This window comes from Silurus aristotelis (assembly GCF_946808225.1).
Source record: "Silurus aristotelis genome assembly, chromosome: 29".
Classification (NCBI taxonomy): domain Eukaryota; kingdom Metazoa; phylum Chordata; class Actinopteri; order Siluriformes; family Siluridae; genus Silurus; species Silurus aristotelis.
This window is the reverse complement of record NC_139602.1, coordinates 9517340-9537154: the sequence shown is the minus strand read 5'-3', so window position 1 is coordinate 9537154 and position 19815 is coordinate 9517340. Positions and strand designations below refer to the sequence as shown.

At 38.1% G+C, this 19815-nt stretch overlaps 1 protein-coding gene across 1 annotated transcript in view; it reads left to right on the top strand.

Moving 5' to 3' along the window:
• The first annotated feature begins 3717 nt into the window (after positions 1 to 3717).
• The window catches only part of LOC310722751 (dynein axonemal heavy chain 12-like), a 28098-nt gene continuing 12000 nt past the window's right edge, over positions 3718 to 19815 (top strand). The window contains exons 1-39 of the mRNA XM_083535441.1: positions 3718 to 4059; positions 5057 to 5149; positions 5260 to 5283; positions 5392 to 5581; positions 6184 to 6247; positions 6331 to 6471; positions 7463 to 7658; positions 7752 to 7940; positions 9501 to 9654; positions 9833 to 9924; positions 10012 to 10190; positions 10294 to 10429; positions 10515 to 10640; positions 10749 to 10883; positions 10979 to 11172; positions 11310 to 11556; positions 11660 to 11845; positions 11987 to 12187; positions 12303 to 12497; positions 12611 to 12732; positions 12844 to 13126; positions 13886 to 14005; positions 14107 to 14263; positions 14439 to 14611; positions 14736 to 14888; positions 14972 to 15211; positions 15337 to 15582; positions 15679 to 15798; positions 15901 to 16010; positions 16118 to 16301; positions 16380 to 16520; positions 17108 to 17191; positions 17298 to 17486; positions 17594 to 17713; positions 17808 to 17993; positions 18093 to 18244; positions 19029 to 19167; positions 19288 to 19454; positions 19539 to 19794. Of these exons, the coding sequence (XP_083391567.1) occupies positions 5111 to 5149; positions 5260 to 5283; positions 5392 to 5581; positions 6184 to 6247; positions 6331 to 6471; positions 7463 to 7658; positions 7752 to 7940; positions 9501 to 9654; positions 9833 to 9924; positions 10012 to 10190; positions 10294 to 10429; positions 10515 to 10640; positions 10749 to 10883; positions 10979 to 11172; positions 11310 to 11556; positions 11660 to 11845; positions 11987 to 12187; positions 12303 to 12497; positions 12611 to 12732; positions 12844 to 13126; positions 13886 to 14005; positions 14107 to 14263; positions 14439 to 14611; positions 14736 to 14888; positions 14972 to 15211; positions 15337 to 15582; positions 15679 to 15798; positions 15901 to 16010; positions 16118 to 16301; positions 16380 to 16520; positions 17108 to 17191; positions 17298 to 17486; positions 17594 to 17713; positions 17808 to 17993; positions 18093 to 18244; positions 19029 to 19167; positions 19288 to 19454; positions 19539 to 19794 (6030 nt within the window). The 5' untranslated portion in view covers positions 3718 to 4059; positions 5057 to 5110. The remainder of the gene's footprint in view (positions 4060 to 5056; positions 5150 to 5259; positions 5284 to 5391; positions 5582 to 6183; positions 6248 to 6330; positions 6472 to 7462; positions 7659 to 7751; positions 7941 to 9500; positions 9655 to 9832; positions 9925 to 10011; positions 10191 to 10293; positions 10430 to 10514; positions 10641 to 10748; positions 10884 to 10978; positions 11173 to 11309; positions 11557 to 11659; positions 11846 to 11986; positions 12188 to 12302; positions 12498 to 12610; positions 12733 to 12843; positions 13127 to 13885; positions 14006 to 14106; positions 14264 to 14438; positions 14612 to 14735; positions 14889 to 14971; positions 15212 to 15336; positions 15583 to 15678; positions 15799 to 15900; positions 16011 to 16117; positions 16302 to 16379; positions 16521 to 17107; positions 17192 to 17297; positions 17487 to 17593; positions 17714 to 17807; positions 17994 to 18092; positions 18245 to 19028; positions 19168 to 19287; positions 19455 to 19538; positions 19795 to 19815) is intronic.

Below are 19815 nucleotides of genomic sequence, written 5' to 3'. Positions count from 1 at the left end.
CTCTATATGGCTATATTGCTAGATACTGTATTTATCTTAGCTAACTAGCAAGGTTCTCCTTATATGGCTATATTGCTAGATACTGTATCTATCTTAGCTAACTAGCAAGGTTATCCTTATATGGCTATATTGCTAGATACTGTATCTATCTTAGCTAACTAGCAAGGTTCTCCTACGTCTTTCTATATTGCAGCTAGTTATCTATCTTAGCTAACTAGCAAGGCTCTCCTTATATGGCTATATTGTAGCTAGTTATCTACCTTAGCTAACTAGCGAAGCTCTCCTATATGTGGTTATACTGCTAGATACTGTATCTATCTTAGCTAACTAGCAAGGTTCTCCTATATCTGGCTATATTGCAGCTAGTTATCTAGATTAGCTAGCTAGGGCTTTTCTATTACTAGCAGCTAGTTATTTACCTCAGCTAGCTAGCGAGACTATCCTACTTAGCTGGCTATCCATCTTATCTAACTAACAAGGCATTCCTACATCTGGCTGTCTTGCAGTTAGCTATCCATCTGCAAACTAGCCTTGAAATACTCAGCTAGATATTATATTATATTATTTACAAAGGTATATACATATAAATGATATAATTATGTCATGTAGTCATGTCCTATTAGCATATCATATCAGTGCTTGTGTTAGGTCTCCTCTCAGCATGTGCAGATTTAATTAATTCTGATGAAATAAAAACAAGTAGAGTCTTTAAAACTGAGTGTTTGGTTATTAACATGTGTAAAGAATAAAAATGGGCAGATAAAAATGTTCACACTGTAAAAATGTAAGAAGCTCATCCAAGTCAAAAACGAAATAAAAGTAAAATCGGGTCAGAATTTGAACACAGTCAAATCTACGGGAATAATGACATAAATATAAATATGGATTATTAATCTCATTAAGGAACACAGAGTGGAGGAGGGCGAGGTTAAGCAGGATGTTGTCATGTAAGGAGGTGATCCTTCAGTCCAGACTAATGTCCTTAGCGCTGTGGAACAATTTTTAATGAAAAAAGCTCCATTAAGCTGCTCCATTTATGCCTTAATCCTGACCAGAAGCTCAGTCCCTGCTGCAAAAAAACACCTCCACAGCATGATGCAACCACCACCATGCTTCACTTTTGGGATAGTTTCAGGCAGGTGATGAGCGGTGCCTGATTTTCTCCAGACATAACATTTCAAATTGAGGCTAAACAGATCAATCTTGGTTTTATCAGAGAAGAGAGTCTTGTTCGGCACAGACTCAAAGTCCTTCAGGTGCCTTTTGGCAATCTCCAACTCGGCTTACATGAGTTTTGCACTAAGGAGAGCTTTCTGTCACTTTGCCATAAAGCACAGATTGGTGGAGCACTGCAGTGATGGTTGTCCTTCTGTACCTTTGTCCCATCTCCACATAGGATCTCTAGAGTTCAGTTAGCATGACCATCAGGTTTCTGGTCACCTCTCATACTAAGGCCCTTCTCTCCCGATCGCTCAGTTTGGCCAGGCGACCAGCTACATTTCACAGTCTGATTTGAAGCACAGAAGGACATGGAAATTGGACACAAAGATACTAAAAAATATTTTTGGCTGGAATTTATTATTATTTTTGTATCGGATTAAAGAAAGGATGGTGGGAATAAATTTGTGTTGCGTTGAAGGTTGTAATTGCGCCTCCATTATATTTATTTATTTATTTATTTATATTTTTAATAAAAATTGGTCAAACAGAAATGCGATTTGCATTAATAAAATGAGTGGCAGTAAAATAAAATAGCTTATACGTGTTACTTTTCAATAGCCCTAATATATATATATATATATATATATATATATATATATATATATATATATATATATATATATATACAGTGGTACCTTGACCTACGAGTTTTCCGAGGTACGAGTCGTTACCCGGTCGATTTTTTGCTTTGTTACGCAAGCAAAAAATTGTGGTATGAGCTCGAGACTCGAAAATCCCCCAGCCTCCAACACGCGCTCTCTCTCTCTACGACAAATTATTAGTAATCATTTGTTTTTTATTAATGCGCCATGTCTCAAATCAGCACCAAAATCCGCCATGTTGCACACACCTGGCAATTAAGTCAGGTCAAGTCAAGTCAAGAGGCTTTTATTGTCATTATTACTATACACAATGGTACACAGTACACAGTAAAAACGAGACAACGTTCCTCCAGAACCCTGGTGCTACACTAAACAACAACATAGAGCTACAACACAACACAAGCTACATAAAGTGCATCGAGTGCAACCTAGTGCAAACAGTGCAGATGAAAAAGAGTATAGACAGACAGTGCAGACAGACAACACAAGACAAGACACAAAACCTGAGATAGCACCGACTAGTAAACCAACTGTATACTCTGAATATACAGTACTGTGCCAGGAGAACTGTAAAAACTATACCCGGGAGTGAATATAAACAGATACAGTGTAGTGCAAAAAAACAGCAGCAGTCAAGAGGTGCAAAAGACAGCATGTAAACAGTATAGTATAATAACAGTATAGTGTAATAAAATACAGTCAAAGGTGCAAAAAACAGCATGGTAACAGTGTAGTGCGGTAAAGTGTAAATCAGGGGTAACCAACGTGGCCAGGGGTCACCGCCCGCAAGGACCACATGAGTCGCCTTTTCTAAAAAATAGCTGTTTTCTACCTTGTTAAATCTTTGTTAAAAATTATTGTGAGAAATCATTAACATGATCAGTGTCTTCACATAGATCAGGGGTGTCAAACTCAGTGTCAAATCCGGCCCGACGTACAATTATATCCGGCCCGCGAGATGATTTTTTAAAGATCTATTAATATTGTTATTAATGTCCTGGCGATATGAAGAGCTGAACACAAACTACAGATCCCATAATGCAGCGCTTCAGCTGCCTTACCGAACACTAGACTAGCTGGGAACATTCCAGCGTCAATCAAGTGGAGCTTCTCTTGATGTTTTTAACCCTATTGTACAGTTATTGTGAAACAGCGCCTCACAGTGGCGAAGAGAAAAGTTGATTCTGAAAACAGAGCCTTTTAAAACCGATGGGATTCTGAGTAGATGTTTACTGACACTGCGGTAAACACGTGTGTATTATGTGTGGAGCGAATGTGGCTGTAATTAAGGAATTGAATCTAAGACAGAACTACGAGACAAAACATCAGGAGAAGCTGAAAAACCTGAATGCAGAGCAGAAGATACAGAAAGTAGAAGAGTTAAAGAAGAATCTGACATTTCAGCAGATGTTTTTCACCAGAGCAAAATCACAAAGTGAAGCTGGTGTGAAAACAGAGGAGAAATCAGAGTCACATCAGCCGGTTATTTACTGAGGGAGAGGTTCTGAAGAGCTGCATGATGAAGCTGTGAGACGTCTGGTGTTTGACTGGAGATATTTTTATGGAGAACAAAATATTAGAAGTTATTTAAAGTTTAAGATTATTTTTTATAAAATGGCATATGAGCAAAGAAATTGGATTGTTGGATTAATAAATATCATTATTATTAATAATAACATATAATTAAAGGTAAATTGAGCAAATTTTTTATTTCAGAAGTGTGTATCAAACTGGTAGCCCTTCACATTAGTCGGTACCCAAGAGAAATATTTGTCTCACAGACATAATAAATCTATAAATAGGAAGCTCGAAATGTCTAATTTTAATCAAACTAATTAACAAAAATAAATATACTCTGATTATGAACGTTAGAAGAGGTACAGTTTATCCGGTATCACCTCATTAACTGTCCGTGTAGAAACATAGCAACGGTTTCGTTTGGTGTTCTGATGATTTACGTCATTTAAAACGCCATAATTACTTTAAAACATTTAGAAGAATATTTAGTCTTCATGCTCTATGTTGAGTTTGGTTTCACTACTAAGAAACATACATTTGCATAAAGAATCCATATTTGTCCCCCCACCAACACCACCACCACGCCGCCGCCGATCGATCGCCCCGCCCCCTTTTTTAAATCGGAAACTATGTCGTCATAGACTTCGGTTATTTATTATCTTTAATATGCGGCATTTTCATGATTGTGCTCATTTTTGCTGCACCTGCTAAATAGAAGGTAACTAAAGCGTTGTATGCACGTCATTGAATTTATACACCAATATACAGACCAGGGTAATAATCAATCAGAGCAGAATTACAGATTATAAATTATGTATATGTACAGAGTTATATTTTATCATTTATAATTTAAGACTGGTCTAGGACTATGTTTAATACTGAATGATGGTAAAAAAAAAAAAAGCTTTAAAATATTCCTAAAACACCAAATATGCTGTTTATTTTAAGTTTTAATTATATGTTATTAAAATATAAATAAACCAACAAAACTTGCCATGACTTCCCCGATCCGTGGTTTAGAGCGCCGCCATCTTGTAACTAATACCCGTATGTAGGCTCAAACAAAATTGAGAACAATCAGCGACATGTTCATAATAAGACTTAATAACAAGCTGTATGATATTGTAGTGACAGTGCCCCCTGTTGATGAGAACTGGTATATTCCCTCTTGATGAACATTTGTGTTGTTTGCTGTTGTTTTGCACGGTATTAAATGAACAGTATATGAATTTTTTCAAGCTTTGTGCAATCCAACCACTATTTACACTTTCCATTTAATTAATTTAATTCCATTTAATCCATTTAAACGTTACATGAATTATGACTAATTTGTTATCTTTTAAGATTTTTGTTTTAGCTATGGGTTTAGATCAATTCCGGGTTGAAATAAGTTCATCTAATGTATACTGTACAACATTTTATTATAAATGATATAATCTTTTATTTATAATCAGCGTTCGTATAATACGTAGACGTAATACAAATGATTTACAAATAATGTAAATAATAACATTGAATAAAAAATATTTATTATAATAAATAAATATAATAATATTAATAAATGTAATAATATTTAATACAAATATAAAATATAGTAAAATAATAGTATTATATACAAATGATTGTGCAAATTATTTATACTGGTTAAAGCAGTATTATATTATCGCCTAACGATAGACAGCCCTTGCTATTTTAATTCTCGTTTGTCTTTTCAGGGTTGTGAATGCAGCAAAAAAACTACAACAACTACAACAACAAACGCAACTACAATGGATGATTTAAAACCTGATCCCGAGCTTCCTGCAGCAGTATTACAATTTTCTTTCAATACATTATATTCATTATATATTATCATTACTGCTTATGATTTATTACTGCTCTCAAACACTTTTTTCTTTCTTTCTTTTTTTTTTTTCAGATGAGTGAAGCGAGGAAGCAGCACGTATGTCGATTTTATTGATTATTACCGTAAACTGCAGACTTTCAGCTAAGCGTTTCCCGCTTTTTATTTCTCTCCCTGATAACATTTTTCCATGCTACATGTCTGTAGATGAACTACCTGTTATTAAGGCAGTGCGTGGAAAGTAGACCGATTGTACCCATTCAGCAGCAGTGGCTCGACAACATGATGTGCCTCATTCCACCTCAGCTTCGTGCAGGTCCTGGGAAAGTAGAGCTGGTGGAGGAATTATGCAACGAAGTTGGAGAGGACTTCTGTAGCACCATGCTCAAATTCACATGTAAAAAAAATACCACAGGAAATCATGAACAAAGTTAGATTTATTAGTAATTATAGCTATTAGTCGATTTAACTGATCACTTAAATGAAGTTTGATCCAAGCTTTGTAATAGAAAATAACATAAAAATCTAAACATATGAGGGGGAGTGGTGGCTCCAGCGGTTAAGGCGCTGGGTCGCCGATCGGAAGGTCTGGGGTTCAAGCCCCGGTATCGCCAAGCTGCCACTCTTGGGCCCTTGAGCAAGGCCCTTAACCCTCTATGCTCCGGGGGTCCCTTACGAGAGAAATATCAAGGTCCGTGACGTCGGAGTGACGTGGGGCCGCCTTCCCGTGGGCTCACCACCTGCAGGAGAGACCGTAAGGGACGGTGCGGTGAGGATTGGGCAGCAGTCAAAGGCGGGGGCCTGCTTAGACTGCTGCCCCCGCAACCCGAATTACGGATAAGCGGGAGAAAATGAAAGAATGAATGAATGAAATCTAAACATAATGTCAATTTGGGTCTACATACTTCAGATGGACGTAAATAGCAAAAGTTTTGCCGTACGCATTTTAATAAGTAGTCCAATCGTTTTTATTATTGTACATACTCCATTTTTCTTCAGTTGACAACATCCTTCAGAAGTCACAGGAGTGTACTGATGTTCTCTTACCAACGCCTGCAAAAAAGTGAGTGTAATAATGCATTGATTCTTTCGGATTTATATCAGTGAATAGAATCGTTTTCAGTATTACACTTCCTGATTTCGCAGGCCATGGCATGGCACCTTCACCAGGAGTCGAAAGGTGATCGAAGAGAACTTGCACATCCTACACCCAGCGATGAAAATCGTTTTGGAGATCTGTCACGTAACATTCTCTCAGATGCTTCTGATAGACCTCTCAGGCTGCAGGTACTGACTCACAACACCCCAAAAATATGATAATGAAATACAGTAATTCCCGTGTTTATAAACAAGCATTTCTTTTATTGTTTAAGCCGTAAATCCTCCTCCCACACGCTTTAAACTCGCACAGAAAACATTTGCAAGAATGTAGCGAGAATTTTGCCTATGCGTAGATTCTCTGCTTGTTTATTGGTCGAAGTGTCCTATGGCGTCAAAAGGGGGGCGGGGCTGAAGATACACGTCGCCGCATTCGTTACTTTCTGTACTGTATTAACATTCTACTTTATTTTATAATTAATAATTATATTTTTATTTATAAATGTAATTATTTCAACATATAATTTTATAAAAACAATTCCCTATAAGTTTTTTGGTCTATCGTGGTATCCATAAAAGACCTGGAAAATCAGCCAAACCGAGTACTTATGTGGCAAATGCGATTCCGATTGAAATTCAAGTTGGAAAATGTCTCATTTATTGAAATATCAAGTTCTAAATCGATAACATCAAATGACACCAATTTTAAAAATGAGAAAAAAGCGCAGTAATGACTTTGCCTTACTATCACGTTGCAAACTGTGTAAAAAAGAGGAAATGGATTTGCCAAGAATGATGAGCAAGTCAAGAACAAAAAGAACACCTCTGGATTTATGCTATCCAGAAAAGGCAAAAACTACACACATCCTTCACTCAAGTAGAAGTAGTTTTAAAAGACTGGTAAAAGTTGAAGTACTGACTACACTTTTTCACACAAGTTAAAGTAAAGAAGTTTGGGCTCTGACAAATTTTTTTTTAAAGTAGCCTTTACTATTACATGTGTTAGTGTCACGCTGGGCCTATCCATGAAAAGCATTTCACCAGGCACATCAAAACATCAAATCTAACGTTAAACCGTCTTTTCTTTCAGAACGTTTTGTTAAGATTTATTGGAAAATGTTGCTGTCCCATTTAAGCTGTTTATTTGTTAACCTTTCATTTGTGTTATTCTGATGTAAAGGTCCATCGGGCCTGTAGACTGTGAGCAATTGAAGAACAAAGTGTCTGTGGAGTGTCAGAGGGTTGAGCAGAAGCTTATGAAAACCTGGTTCCCGAGGATTATTCAGTTGCTCACCAGCAAGTCCACAATCCAACGAATCAAAGAAGAAAAGCTGGATGCCTTTTATAACTGTGTTGCAACACTTCTCTCCAACCAAGTGAGTCTAGGAAGCCATCAACATGTTATTGATACCTCAGTGGTGGTCACACCTGGATGAGATATAACTGGCAGTTATTCTTCATTTTTGTAGCTGAAGGCTCTGATTAAAAGAAGCATGGAGGCTTTCGTCAGCTTGTTTGGACCACTTAACAAGCAGGAGCTTCCCCTCTTTACGATGGCGTTGATATTTGATGATGAAAAGATGGCCTTCTCTCCCAGCTTTCAGGAGCTGGAGGAGGCTGTCTTAGAAATTCTCAGCTCAATCAACCACACTTTGCAGGTGTGTAAAGGATGTCTTTGATGAACTTTGCCTGCCTTACATTGTTATCAATTGCACATAAATGTCACAAATGTGTATAATTTTTTAATTAATTTTTATTTAATTAAATTTTTATTATTTTTTTGTACATAATCCTTATTTTGTACAATGCAATTGCTTTATAACCTAATGAGTACCGTATTTTTCGGAATATAAGCCACTACTTTTTTCCTAAGTTTTGAACCGGCTTAAACAACGAAGGGGCTAATTTATGAATTTTTCCTGGGTTTTTCCCGGTTTCACAAACTTCAAGCAAAAAAACTGAACCCCATAACATTAGACCAATGAAATTTCCGAACGGAAACGAAAAAACGCACCTCACCTGTGTTCTAAGTTGCACGGCATCCGGAGAAAAAACTTCCATCAGGTGATTTTTAAACGCACGACGATGCTAAAAGTTAAACTCCCGAGAAAAATAGTTACGAAAGGAAGGAGGAAGACAGTGAACAATGACTTTCTTGGTCGGCTACTGTTTAGATACAAGCCGTTGTAACGTGTTGAGTCTGGGTGAAGGGAGAGCTCACTTCTGGCATGCTATTTCCAAAATACCGCTATGCTCCTAAAGGACAACATATTTCACCCGTTACACTGTGTGTAACGTGTCTTTCGTTAAAGCCTGTGTAAAGTACATTAGTGTAGACGGCTTATAGACAGGTGCGGCTTATTTATGTTCAAAACAAAAATATTTGTAAAATTCAGTGGGTGCGGCTTATTACGGAAATTACGGTATCTGGATTCCTCTAGAATAAAGTTTTAGCTCATTTCTAGTTTATGCAGTGGTGGATAAAGTACACAAACAATGTAGTTGTAGTTAAAGTAGAAATACACAAGATAGAATGTGACTCCATTAAAAGTGTCCATTTAAACTTTCACTTGAGTAAAAGTACAAAAGTTTTTTCTTTCAACTGAACTTAAGTATCCAAAGTGCTATGATTTGTTACAACTAGAATGTTCCTATGATCATTTTTGTCACAAGACTCTTCACTTAATCACCTCAGTTTATGTGAAAAGACTCGAATGTGACTCTCAGCACACTGATCCACTAATAGAATGATATTAATGAGTCAAAATTTGATTGATTTCTATTACAATTATCATGAGCCCACATATCTACTTAGAAATAACGGTGTAAATGAGGTCACGTGTGTTGTGTTGAGTTCGAGTCTGGAGTTTCTTCATCATTTATTCCTCTCTAAATGTTCTGCTTGCTGTTGAACTGATAAGTAGATACACCAAGCGCCAATCAAACCCAGTTCAAAACAGAGCGAGCGCTCCACCCTGATTGGTGGCTTGACCAGTTAGGTTTTTAATCCACTCATAAATAAAAAGGGAACGACTGATTTTGCAAAATGTAGTTGAGTCCCCACTGAGATATTTGACTTTAAAATAAGGTTCAGATACATGAAAAACCTACTCAAGCACAAAAATGTAAAAAGAATTACATTTACTTTGTTACTGTCCACCACCGAGTAAGAACGGTGGTATTCAAACAGATCATGTTATCATGTCATCATTTTACAGAAAGTCCCGACTGTTCAGTCCTGGATTGATGAGGAAAATAGGACAGTGGTTGATGCTAAAGTGCCAGAGAACATTATCACATGGGCAGAGACTACAGTGAGGAACGCAGTTCATGAAAACCTACAGGCACCCATGAAATACTTCCAGAATTATTGTGAGCTCATTGCATTTATTTATTTTTATCTTAATTTTAATACCAAATATATAATAAAAAAAAAATATGCAAAACGTTTTTTTTTTTTTTATCTTCTGTATATTATAATGATGTTCATAATGACCTGCTTGTTAATCCCCCCCCCCCCCCCCCCTTCGAATAAATCTGTTTTCTGTAGCTGAAAACTACGATTGGCTAATAAACGGGAGTGCGCAGGATCAGGTCGAGATATTTATGGAGGAACAGCACAGTTTCGAACAGTATACTGAGGTAAATGACTGCTTAACACGGCTTGATTTACAGTACCTTCATGTGCAATGTGTTGCAGTACATCTGACTGTGCTGTTTTATCTTTAGCAAGTCGAGTCATTCCGTGCACTCTCCAAAGAGCTTTCTAACCTCGACTCCGTGGCTCATTTTGACATGATCTGCTTGAAATGCAACGAACTCAATCAAGGGCTGTCAAATAAAGCACACACTTTTTCTACAATCCTTGTGGAGCGACTGATCAGCGCAAACCGTGAACACTGTCTTCAGTAAGACTTCATTTCTTTGTTTCTCCTCCTCAAATTAATTAATCGATTTTTGTATTCGGTTTACCAGGACGCCTGAGGATTTTTATTTTTTTTTTTTATTAAGAATCTGTGAAGAGTTTGAGATCATTAAGGAGAAATCTTTAAAAACTCCGACCACATCAGAAGAAATGACCGAGATGATCGAGTATATTGAGCAGGTTAAGACCATAGGACTTGAAGAGCTTGGCATTAAGATAAAGGTGAGCACTTAACGTTCATTTAATCTCAGTCTACACATATTATGGCCACAAAATTACTAACAGGAAGAATGGATATTTTGTTCAGGAAGCGCATAATAGATTGAATTACCTGCTGGATGTACACATATTTGATGTAGAAGACCTAAAGCTTCATTCAACCGTCCTGATGTGGCCACAAAATATTCTTCCAATTTTCGATCAAAGTGCTGAGGTAACGTTCGCCCATCCTCATTGAGCCACATCTCAGATTCAGTCTAAGTATGTATTGTAAGCTTTGGGATTCAGCCCCACTCAAAGTTGTTTTGGTCCTGTGTTATAGATCTTGGAGAAAGCCAAGCAGAAAGGTCAGCAGGAGCTGCTGGGCAGGAGAGAGAAGTTGTTGCTGGAGCTTGATAAACTTATCAAAAGGATTGAGGAGTTTGTTCATTGCTTTGACCTGGATATGATGCATCAGGTAAAAAAAAAAAAACACATTATCTTCTACAAATTAGATTATCTATCATCAGAGCTCCTTGAATGATGATGACACTTTATTTTCTATTTATTCAGTATGTGAAAGATGTCAAAAAAGTGGTGAAAAGGGTTCAGGATGCCGATGAGGCAATTGTCTTCATCAACAAAGAAGAGACTCTGTACAACTGGGACCTTACTGTTTATCCAGAGATTGATGTGATCAAGGAGAACCTTGAGCCATATAACAAGCTGTTTGGACTTGTACTAAGATGGCAGACCACGCAGGAGAAGTTTGTTCAATTATCATTGTTTTACTTCGGGTTTTTTTAATAAGAGGATGCAGCGTTTTGATTTTCAACTCGCTATGGACTGAACTGCTTTGTCTAACTCAATGCGTGTCTTTTCTTTTATCGCTGATCATGTTTAGATGGATGAATGGTCCCTTCTTGGATTTGAATGGTGAACGCATAGAGGCAGAGGTGGATGAGTTTTCCCAAGAAATCTACAAGAGTCTGAAGTTCTTCCTGCAGAAACAGAAGAAGGCTGAGCAAGAGAAAGCAGCTGCAAAGAAGCCTGGAGAAGAAGAAGAAGAAGAAAAACAAGTAGAAGAAAAACAGGAAAGTCCCAATGCTGCAATCTGCAACAATGTCATCACGCAAATCAGCCATTTCAAGGTGCATGCGAATGTTTTTTTTTCTATTTCTTGTCCCAAAGATCTCGTACCTCTAATATTTATTTTAACTAGCAAAGCATAGGATGACACATTTCTGTTCACAGGAGAACATCCCAACAGTGTCCATCCTGTGTAATCCTGGAATGAGATCGCGACACTGGGAGCAGATGTCAGCGATTATGAAATATGACATGTCGCCCGGTCCAGAGACCACACTGAGTAAAGTCTTAAAAAAGAACTTCACTGCTTACCTGGAGCAGCTTGAGACCATCAGTACTGCAGCCAGCAAAGTAAACCACTGAAGAAATGGCAGGGCCATAATCTGGCGTTGCCATACAAAATGTTTCTCATCTTAACTTTAAAGTAAACGATTTAAGTATTTTATGCTATTCTTTTAAAGATCCATTATTGATACAGTCATTCTTGTCCAGGAATTCTCGTTGGAGAAGGCCATGCAGACTATGCTGGAGTCATGGGATGTTGTGGCTTTTAATTACGTCGCATACAGGGAGTCTGGTGTGTCTATTGTTACTTCAGTAGATGAAATTCAGACCATGTTGGACGACCAGATAGTGAAAACCCAGACCATGAGGAGTTCCCCATTTATCAAACCTTTTGAAGTGGAGATCAGGGTAATTTATCCTAGTTTTTGTTTGGAAAATGACCTTTGCATTATGTATTGGTGCAAGGTTATGAAAATTGTCAAGATTCTTTATGTATTAAATATTGCTCACTGTTGCTGCTTAGGCCTGGGAGGGGCGTTTGATCAATATCCAGGACACTATAGATGAGTGGCTGAAGGTACAGGCCCAGTGGCTCTACTTGGAGCCCATCTTCAGCTCGCAGGATATCATGCAGCAGATGCCTGAAGAGGGACGCCAATTTCAGATCGTGGACAAACACTGGAGGGAAGTTATGAAACACTGCGAAAAAGACTCAAAGGTAAACGGTAACACGCCGGCAGCGCAAAATAACATCGGCTTGTTTTATCTCCAACAGATTTAAGTCTTTGAACATACTTTTAAACTTTTGCACAATGATCTCGTGTGTTGCAGGTTTTAGCAGCAACTTCACTCCCCGGCTTACTTGAGAAGCTCAAGGAATCAAATGACCTTCTTGATAAAATTATGAAGGGACTGAATGCATACCTTGAGAAGAAACGACTATTCTTTCCACGGTATCAGGATCGTTCTGCGATATTTGTAAAGTTCGTGCAAAATCGCGTCTTTTCAAGCTTTATTGCTTTTTTTTTTTTTACTATACTGCCATTTTTCTTTAACCCCCTCAGATTTTTCTTCCTGTCTAATGACGAAATGTTGGAGATCCTCTCTGAAACCAAGGATCCTCTGCGTGTACAGCCTCACCTCAAGAAGTGCTTCGAGGGCATTGCCAAACTGGATTTCCTGCCCAACTTGGATATCCAGGCCATGTATAGTAGTGAGGGTGAGCGAGTGGGCCTAATCGAGCTTATCTCCACTTCAGAGGCACGAGGAGCAGTGGAGAGGTGGCTTGTGCAGGTGGAAGATCTGATGCTGCGTAGTGTTAGGGATGTAATCAGCCGCGCAAAACTGGTGAGAAAATCAACACAATTGTATTCTGCTCTTTCATAGTCAAGACAAAGTCTCGAGGGTTTATACTCCAAAAATAATGGTTCGGAAAGGCCATTTGTTTGGATTTTTCCTTTATAATGAAATTAGATATTTGGGTTTGAGATCAGAAAGCGAATTTGAAACAGTAGATCGGGTTGTCAGGTACGGGTTGTGTGATATTGACAAAAAATAAAATAATAATAATTATAATTTTTAGCGATAACTATCAGCATATAACGATATTGCTGGGTGTGTTATTGTGTTGGTATCTTAAGGATTAATGTAGACAGCTTACGCCTAACATAACATTATGACGTTATAACATTACGAGCGGTGAAGTGAATAACACTGATTATCTCTTCATGATGGCACCTGTATCATGAGTGGCATATATTAGGCAGCCAGTGAACATTTCCCGGAGCTCCTCCAACAGATGAGCTCCAGTAGCTCAAATTGCTGAAGAAGTTAATGCTGTTAGAGCTCGACAGGTCGGGACTGTTTTGGCAGCAAAAGGGGGACTAACACAATTTTAGGCAGGTGGCCATAACATGATGCCTGGGTATGTCTGGTGTGAATAGTGGATTTGACGAAAAAAATATGCTGTTCCAATACTTTTGAATGAGACTGTATGTCAAATCATGTATAAAGCAACACTGCACATTTGAATACATTTTGTAACGTTATCTTCACCGCTTTTCAAAGTACTGTACTAGCTTCTAACCTTTGTATATTGCCCCACAGGCTTACCCAGAGTCCACCAGGAGTAAGTGGGTCTGCGAATGGCCTGGTCAGGTGGTGCTCTGTACCTCTCAGATATACTGGACTCTAGAAGTACATGACGCTATCAAGAGTGGACTCAACGTAAGTAAATACTTATGGTGTCAAACACAAGCCATACCCATAGCTGTATTTTTGAGATACAGATGTTATACTGTTGTGTTTTGTTTTGTTTTCGTTGGCAGGGTCTGCAGAACTATTATGACCAGCTACAAAGCCAGCTGAATGACATCGTCGAGCTTGTCAGAGGAAAACTGTCCAAACAGACTCGTACCACTCTAGGGGCACTGGTCACTATAGATGTGCATGCCCGTGATGTGGTGATGGAAATGATCCAGCAAGGTTGTTTATTTACATTTGTTAATATGGTTTTAAATATGGTCCGGCAACTTTACCTGTACCTAAGTAAAAATTCATCAAAGTAACAGTACATTCGTTTGAGTAGAATATTTTATTACTCTTTTCACCTCTATTCCTTGTAACATTCTTATGGTTCTTACTTATTTTATTTGTTCAGGCGTTTCCTCTGAGACAGACTTTCAATGGTTAGCACAGCTACGTTACTACTGGACAAACGACAACGTTCGTGTCTGCATCGTGAACTGTGACGTCAAGTATGCTTATGAGTATTTGGGAAATTCGCCTCGTTTGGTGATCACACCTTTAACAGACCGATGTTACAGAACTTTGGTAAACCTGAACACCAGCACCAACCTCTCTGATCATTTAGCCATTTTGTTGAAAGAAAGAAAAATATCGACCAAACAGGCAAAATCAACATTCGATTAATGGTTGTTTACTATCTTTCTTGCAGATTGGAGCATTTTATCTAAATCTGGGTGGTGCTCCAGAAGGCCCTGCAGGAACAGGAAAGACTGAGACCACTAAAGACTTGGCCAAAGCCCTCGCTGTGCAGTGCGTGGTGTTCAACTGTTCCGATGGACTTGACTACTTAGCCATGGGGAAGGTAAAATTAGATGCCCTCAGAATTAATGGTCAGGATCTCTAGAAGGGAGTGAATAATCTCTTTGATTTGTCATGTTGTTGCAGTTCTTTAAGGGACTGGCATCCTCAGGAGCATGGGCATGTTTTGATGAGTTTAACCGTATCGAGCTGGAGGTGCTTTCCGTGGTGGCGCAGCAGATCTTGTGCATTCAAAGAGCTATTGAGACAAGTATGGAGGTTTTTGATTTCGAGGGTACTGAGCTTCGTCTCAATCCCAATTGCTTTGTCGCCATCACCATGAACCCTGGATATGCAGGAAGATCAGAGCTTCCTGATAACCTCAAAGTAAGAACCTGAGTGGTTTTCTTTTTTTTTCCCCCTCTCTGATTGCTCAATTGATTTTTTCTGACTGTTATTTTTGTGTGTATTATTATGTATAAATGCTATTACTCTGTTCTGTGTTTTTCTAGGTTTTGTTTAGAACAGTGGCAATGATGGTACCTAACTATGCTCTGATCGCAGAGATCTCTCTGTATTCTTACGGCTTCTTAAACGCCAAACCGCTTTCAGTAAAGATAGTAATGACATACAGGTTGTGCTCGGAGCAGTTGTCCTCCCAGTTTCATTATGATTATGGAATGAGAGCTGTGAAAGCAGTACTGGTGGCCGCAGGGAACCTCAAACTCAAATTTCCAGATGAAAATGAAGATATTCTCGTAAGAACAATATTCGTAATATATTTAAATCGTTATCCCTTATTACTCGGTTCAAAACTAATGTTTTCTTCTTCCTGTTTATTTTTGTCCTGTTAGCTTCTACGATCCATCAAAGATGTGAACGAGCCCAAGTTTCTTTCCCATGATATACATCTCTTCAATGGAATTACAAGTGATCTCTTCCCTGGAATTTCTCTGCCCGTAGCCGACTATCAGGTGAGTATTTATCTTATTAGTATTTGAGGTCTAATAGTGTTTGTGTAAATTGTAATATTGTACGTGTCTTAACATTTTCGTAATCATTCCTTTATGTTTTAGCTTCTACTCGCTTGTGCTAATGAATGCTGCGAAACCCACAATGTCCAGCCTGTGCAAATTTTCCTGGATAAACTTATCCAGACTTATGAGATGATGATCGTACGACATGGGTAGGTGTACATTGTTTCGCAAAGCAGCAAATAGGCTCATCGTAGATTTACCCAAATTTAGCATTCCGCTATATCCTAGCCTTTTATAAACAGTCGTTTATTTTTAGGTTCATGCTTGTTGGTGAACCTTTTGCTGGCAAAACCAAAGTACTCCATGTTTTAGCCGACACGCTAACACTTATGAATGCGAAGGGCTACAATGAAGAGGAGAGAGTCCAGTATCTTACTGTCAACCCGAAGTCCATTACAATGGGCCAGCTTTTTGGTCAGTTTGACCCAGTATCACATGAGGTGAGTGTCTATCTGCCAAATTGGTTACGATTCTTGAATTCGTCTTGTTATTATAATTATTTCATTATTCTTTTCCAGTGGACAGACGGCATTGTGGCAAATACGTTCCGGGAGTTTGCTTCCTCAGAGACCCCAGACAGGAAGTGGGTGGTGTTTGATGGACCAATTGACACACTTTGGATTGAGAGCATGAACACTGTGCTGGATGACAACAAAAAGGTAAGCTTTTATTCTGGAATTAATTTCATCTAATATAGAACTATATTGCAATTGGTTTGATGGTGTGTGTAAATGAGGTGCCATTTAAACATTTCAAGACTAGATCCGTTTACAAGAAAGTACTTTATTTATCTACATTTACACACTATTTTTCAGACCGGGGATGGCCAACTGGCATCCCACGTGAGCTTTAAATCTTTATCTTTAACTACAGCCTGCAGGACCATGTCAGTTTGTTCCCTGGAAAATGAAAAGGCTGCGTTCATATTAGGATGTTAATTCTTCAACCAGCAGAGGGCGCTGTAGTATTTAAAACAGTAGGATATGAATGCTATTGAGAATGTTCACCAAAATGAGTAAAAAAGTAAAAGAACAGTGAAAACTGTGGTCAAACAGAAGAAAGAAAGAAGTGTGAGTAAATGATGACAGAATTGTCATTAATTGGGAGGGTGAACTATCCCTTTATCCCGTTGTGCTGCCATCTGTTGGCGTATTACAAAACTAGTCTTGAAACTTTTTTGATTCCACCTTGGTTTAATTGTGTGGCCATTGTATCATCAGGTAACAAATTCATATTTGTCTTGCAGCTTTGTCTCATGAGCGGAGAAATTATCCAGATGTCTAATCAAATGAGTCTGATTTTCGAGGCGATGGACTTATCACAGGCCTCGGTAAGATGACTGGAATACTAATCTCTTGACCATTAAAATTAAGATTGGATTTGGTGACCAGGTTAGAGTATAATGTTACACTAGTTGTACTGACTTTCTGTTTCAGCCAGCCACAGTGAGTCGTTGTGGAATGATCTATATGGAACCCTCTCAGCTGGGATGGCTTCCTCTGGTGTCCTCCTGGGTAAAAACTCTACCCCAGCCTCTTCAGAGCCAGGAGAATTCCACCCTGCTGCTGGAGCTATTTAATTGGTTGATCCCTCCATCGCATAATATTTTAAGGAAAAGCTGTAAGGTATGTATGTGTATTTTCGCTGAACACTGTATTTTACTGCAGAATTACATTGATCATTGCAAATTATTGCTCATTGAACCATCTCTGATCATCTGTTTCTGCTACAGGAGGTAGTCCCCACCACTAACAGCAATACGGTAGTGTCTCTTACACGACTCGTAGAAATGCTTCTCACAGAACCTGTAAATGAAGATCCTGGAAACAAGAATATTCGTACATGGATCATGGCAAGTAATCGTTTGTAACTTGTGATTAATGTCACTATTTTATCTGAAATTATAGTAAAATATCTTTAAATCACTACATATATTGTTCACACAGGGTGCCTTTGCGTTTTCTTTGGTGTGGTCTGTTGGTGGAAGCTGTGATGGCGACAGTCGTGAAAAGTTTGATATGTTTCTGAGGGAAATCATCAAGGGAAAATCAGAGCACCCCATCCCTGCAGCTGTATCAAAATGGGAATGCCCTTTCGATGATAAGGGTCTTGTTTATGACTATTATTACGAGGTGGGTAATGAAATTACTGCTGTATCTTAATTATTGCTCTGAGACACCTCAATGTCTCTTCGGCGCACGACCCTGATCTCTTTTTGTGCCAATTTTCAGTTCAAAGGGAAAGGGAGATGGATTCATTGGAATGAAATAATAAAGGATGTCACGTTAGGGAACAAGAACACCAACGTGCAAGACATCATTGTTCCTACAATCGACACTGTGCGCTACACGTACTTAATGGACCGCTGCATTAATTATGGAACGTAAGTGTGTGGTTCTACAAAAATATATTGATAATATATTTTGACAATATATATAAAAGTATGTGTGTATCTGTATATATATATATATATATATATATATATATATATATATATATATATATATATATATATATATATAAAAAGAGGCGTAATCAAAACCTTCTACACAACACACATTTATTCAAAACGTCCTTCCTTTACTTAGATATAAATTATTTTTAATCACTAAACATTTGTTTTATTGATGCGCCAAGTCTCAAATCAAACACTAAAATACGCCATGATGCACAAGTCCGGGAATAAAAACCGTCTGTGTGGAAACACAGCAAAAGTTTCGATTAGTGTCCTGATGATTTACATCATATAAAACACAATAATTCCTTTAAAACTTTTACAAGAATATTTTGTCTTCATGCTCTATGTTAAGTTTGGTTTCACTAATAATAAACATACATTTGCGTAAAGCATCGATATTTGTCCATTCCCATATTGATTATAGTAGAAAAACTTGAAAAGTATTAATTTAATGCACATTTAGAACAGAAATAATGTGCGAATTAATTGCAATTAATCACGAGTTAACTGACGATCATGCGATTAAATATTATATATATATATATGCTGGTGACTGGTACCACTGTATATATGATTGAAATCACAATACAGCCTACTTGACTTGATTTGACTTTTCAATATATTATCTACTGTATGCGATTTTTACGTATTTAAAGCTTGCACATTAATTAAAATATTTTTAATCTGACATTTCTGTGATTATATGTAGGCCTCTTCTTTTTGTTGGTCCCACTGGCACTGGAAAGTCTGTTTACGTGAAGGAAAAACTGATGAACAACCTGGACAAGGACCTCTACCTTCCATTCTTTATTAACTTTTCAGCTCGCACTAGCGCTAACCAGTCTCAGGTAAATGCAAGGGCAAATTAGCTTGAAATATCTTTAGTCTTTATCTTTTAATCTTATTGTTTTTCTGCCATGTTGATTACTTCGGAAAACATAAACGGTGCAATATTTCCTCTTTTTTAGAACATAATCATGTCCAGGCTGGATAAGAGAAGAAAGGGAGTATTTGGACCTCCGATGGGAAAGAAATGCGTTATTTTTGTGGACGATATGAACATGCCAGCTATGGAAGTGTTTGGTGCGCAGCCTCCAATCGAGCTGCTTCGTCAGTATTTCGACCATGGGAACTGGTAGGTTTGGGAAATTATCCTTCTTTGGTTGGATTCTTTAACAGAAGAAAGTTTTACTATGTTTAAATTGTGCTGATCTTTCAGGTATGACCTAAAAGACACCACCAAAATCACTTTGATTGATCTGCAACTGATCGCAGCTATGGGTCCACCTGGTGGTGGAAGGAACGCGGTGACCTCTCGTTTCCTGCGCCACTTCAACATTTGCAGTATCAATGCGTTTAGCAACGAGACAATGACGCGAATATTTTCGAACGTGGTCGCATTTTGCTACCGCAACAACAATTTCCCGACTGAATGCTACTCCCTCGGCAACCAGATCGTTTCTGCGACCCTGGAGGTAAATCATACGATTGTCATT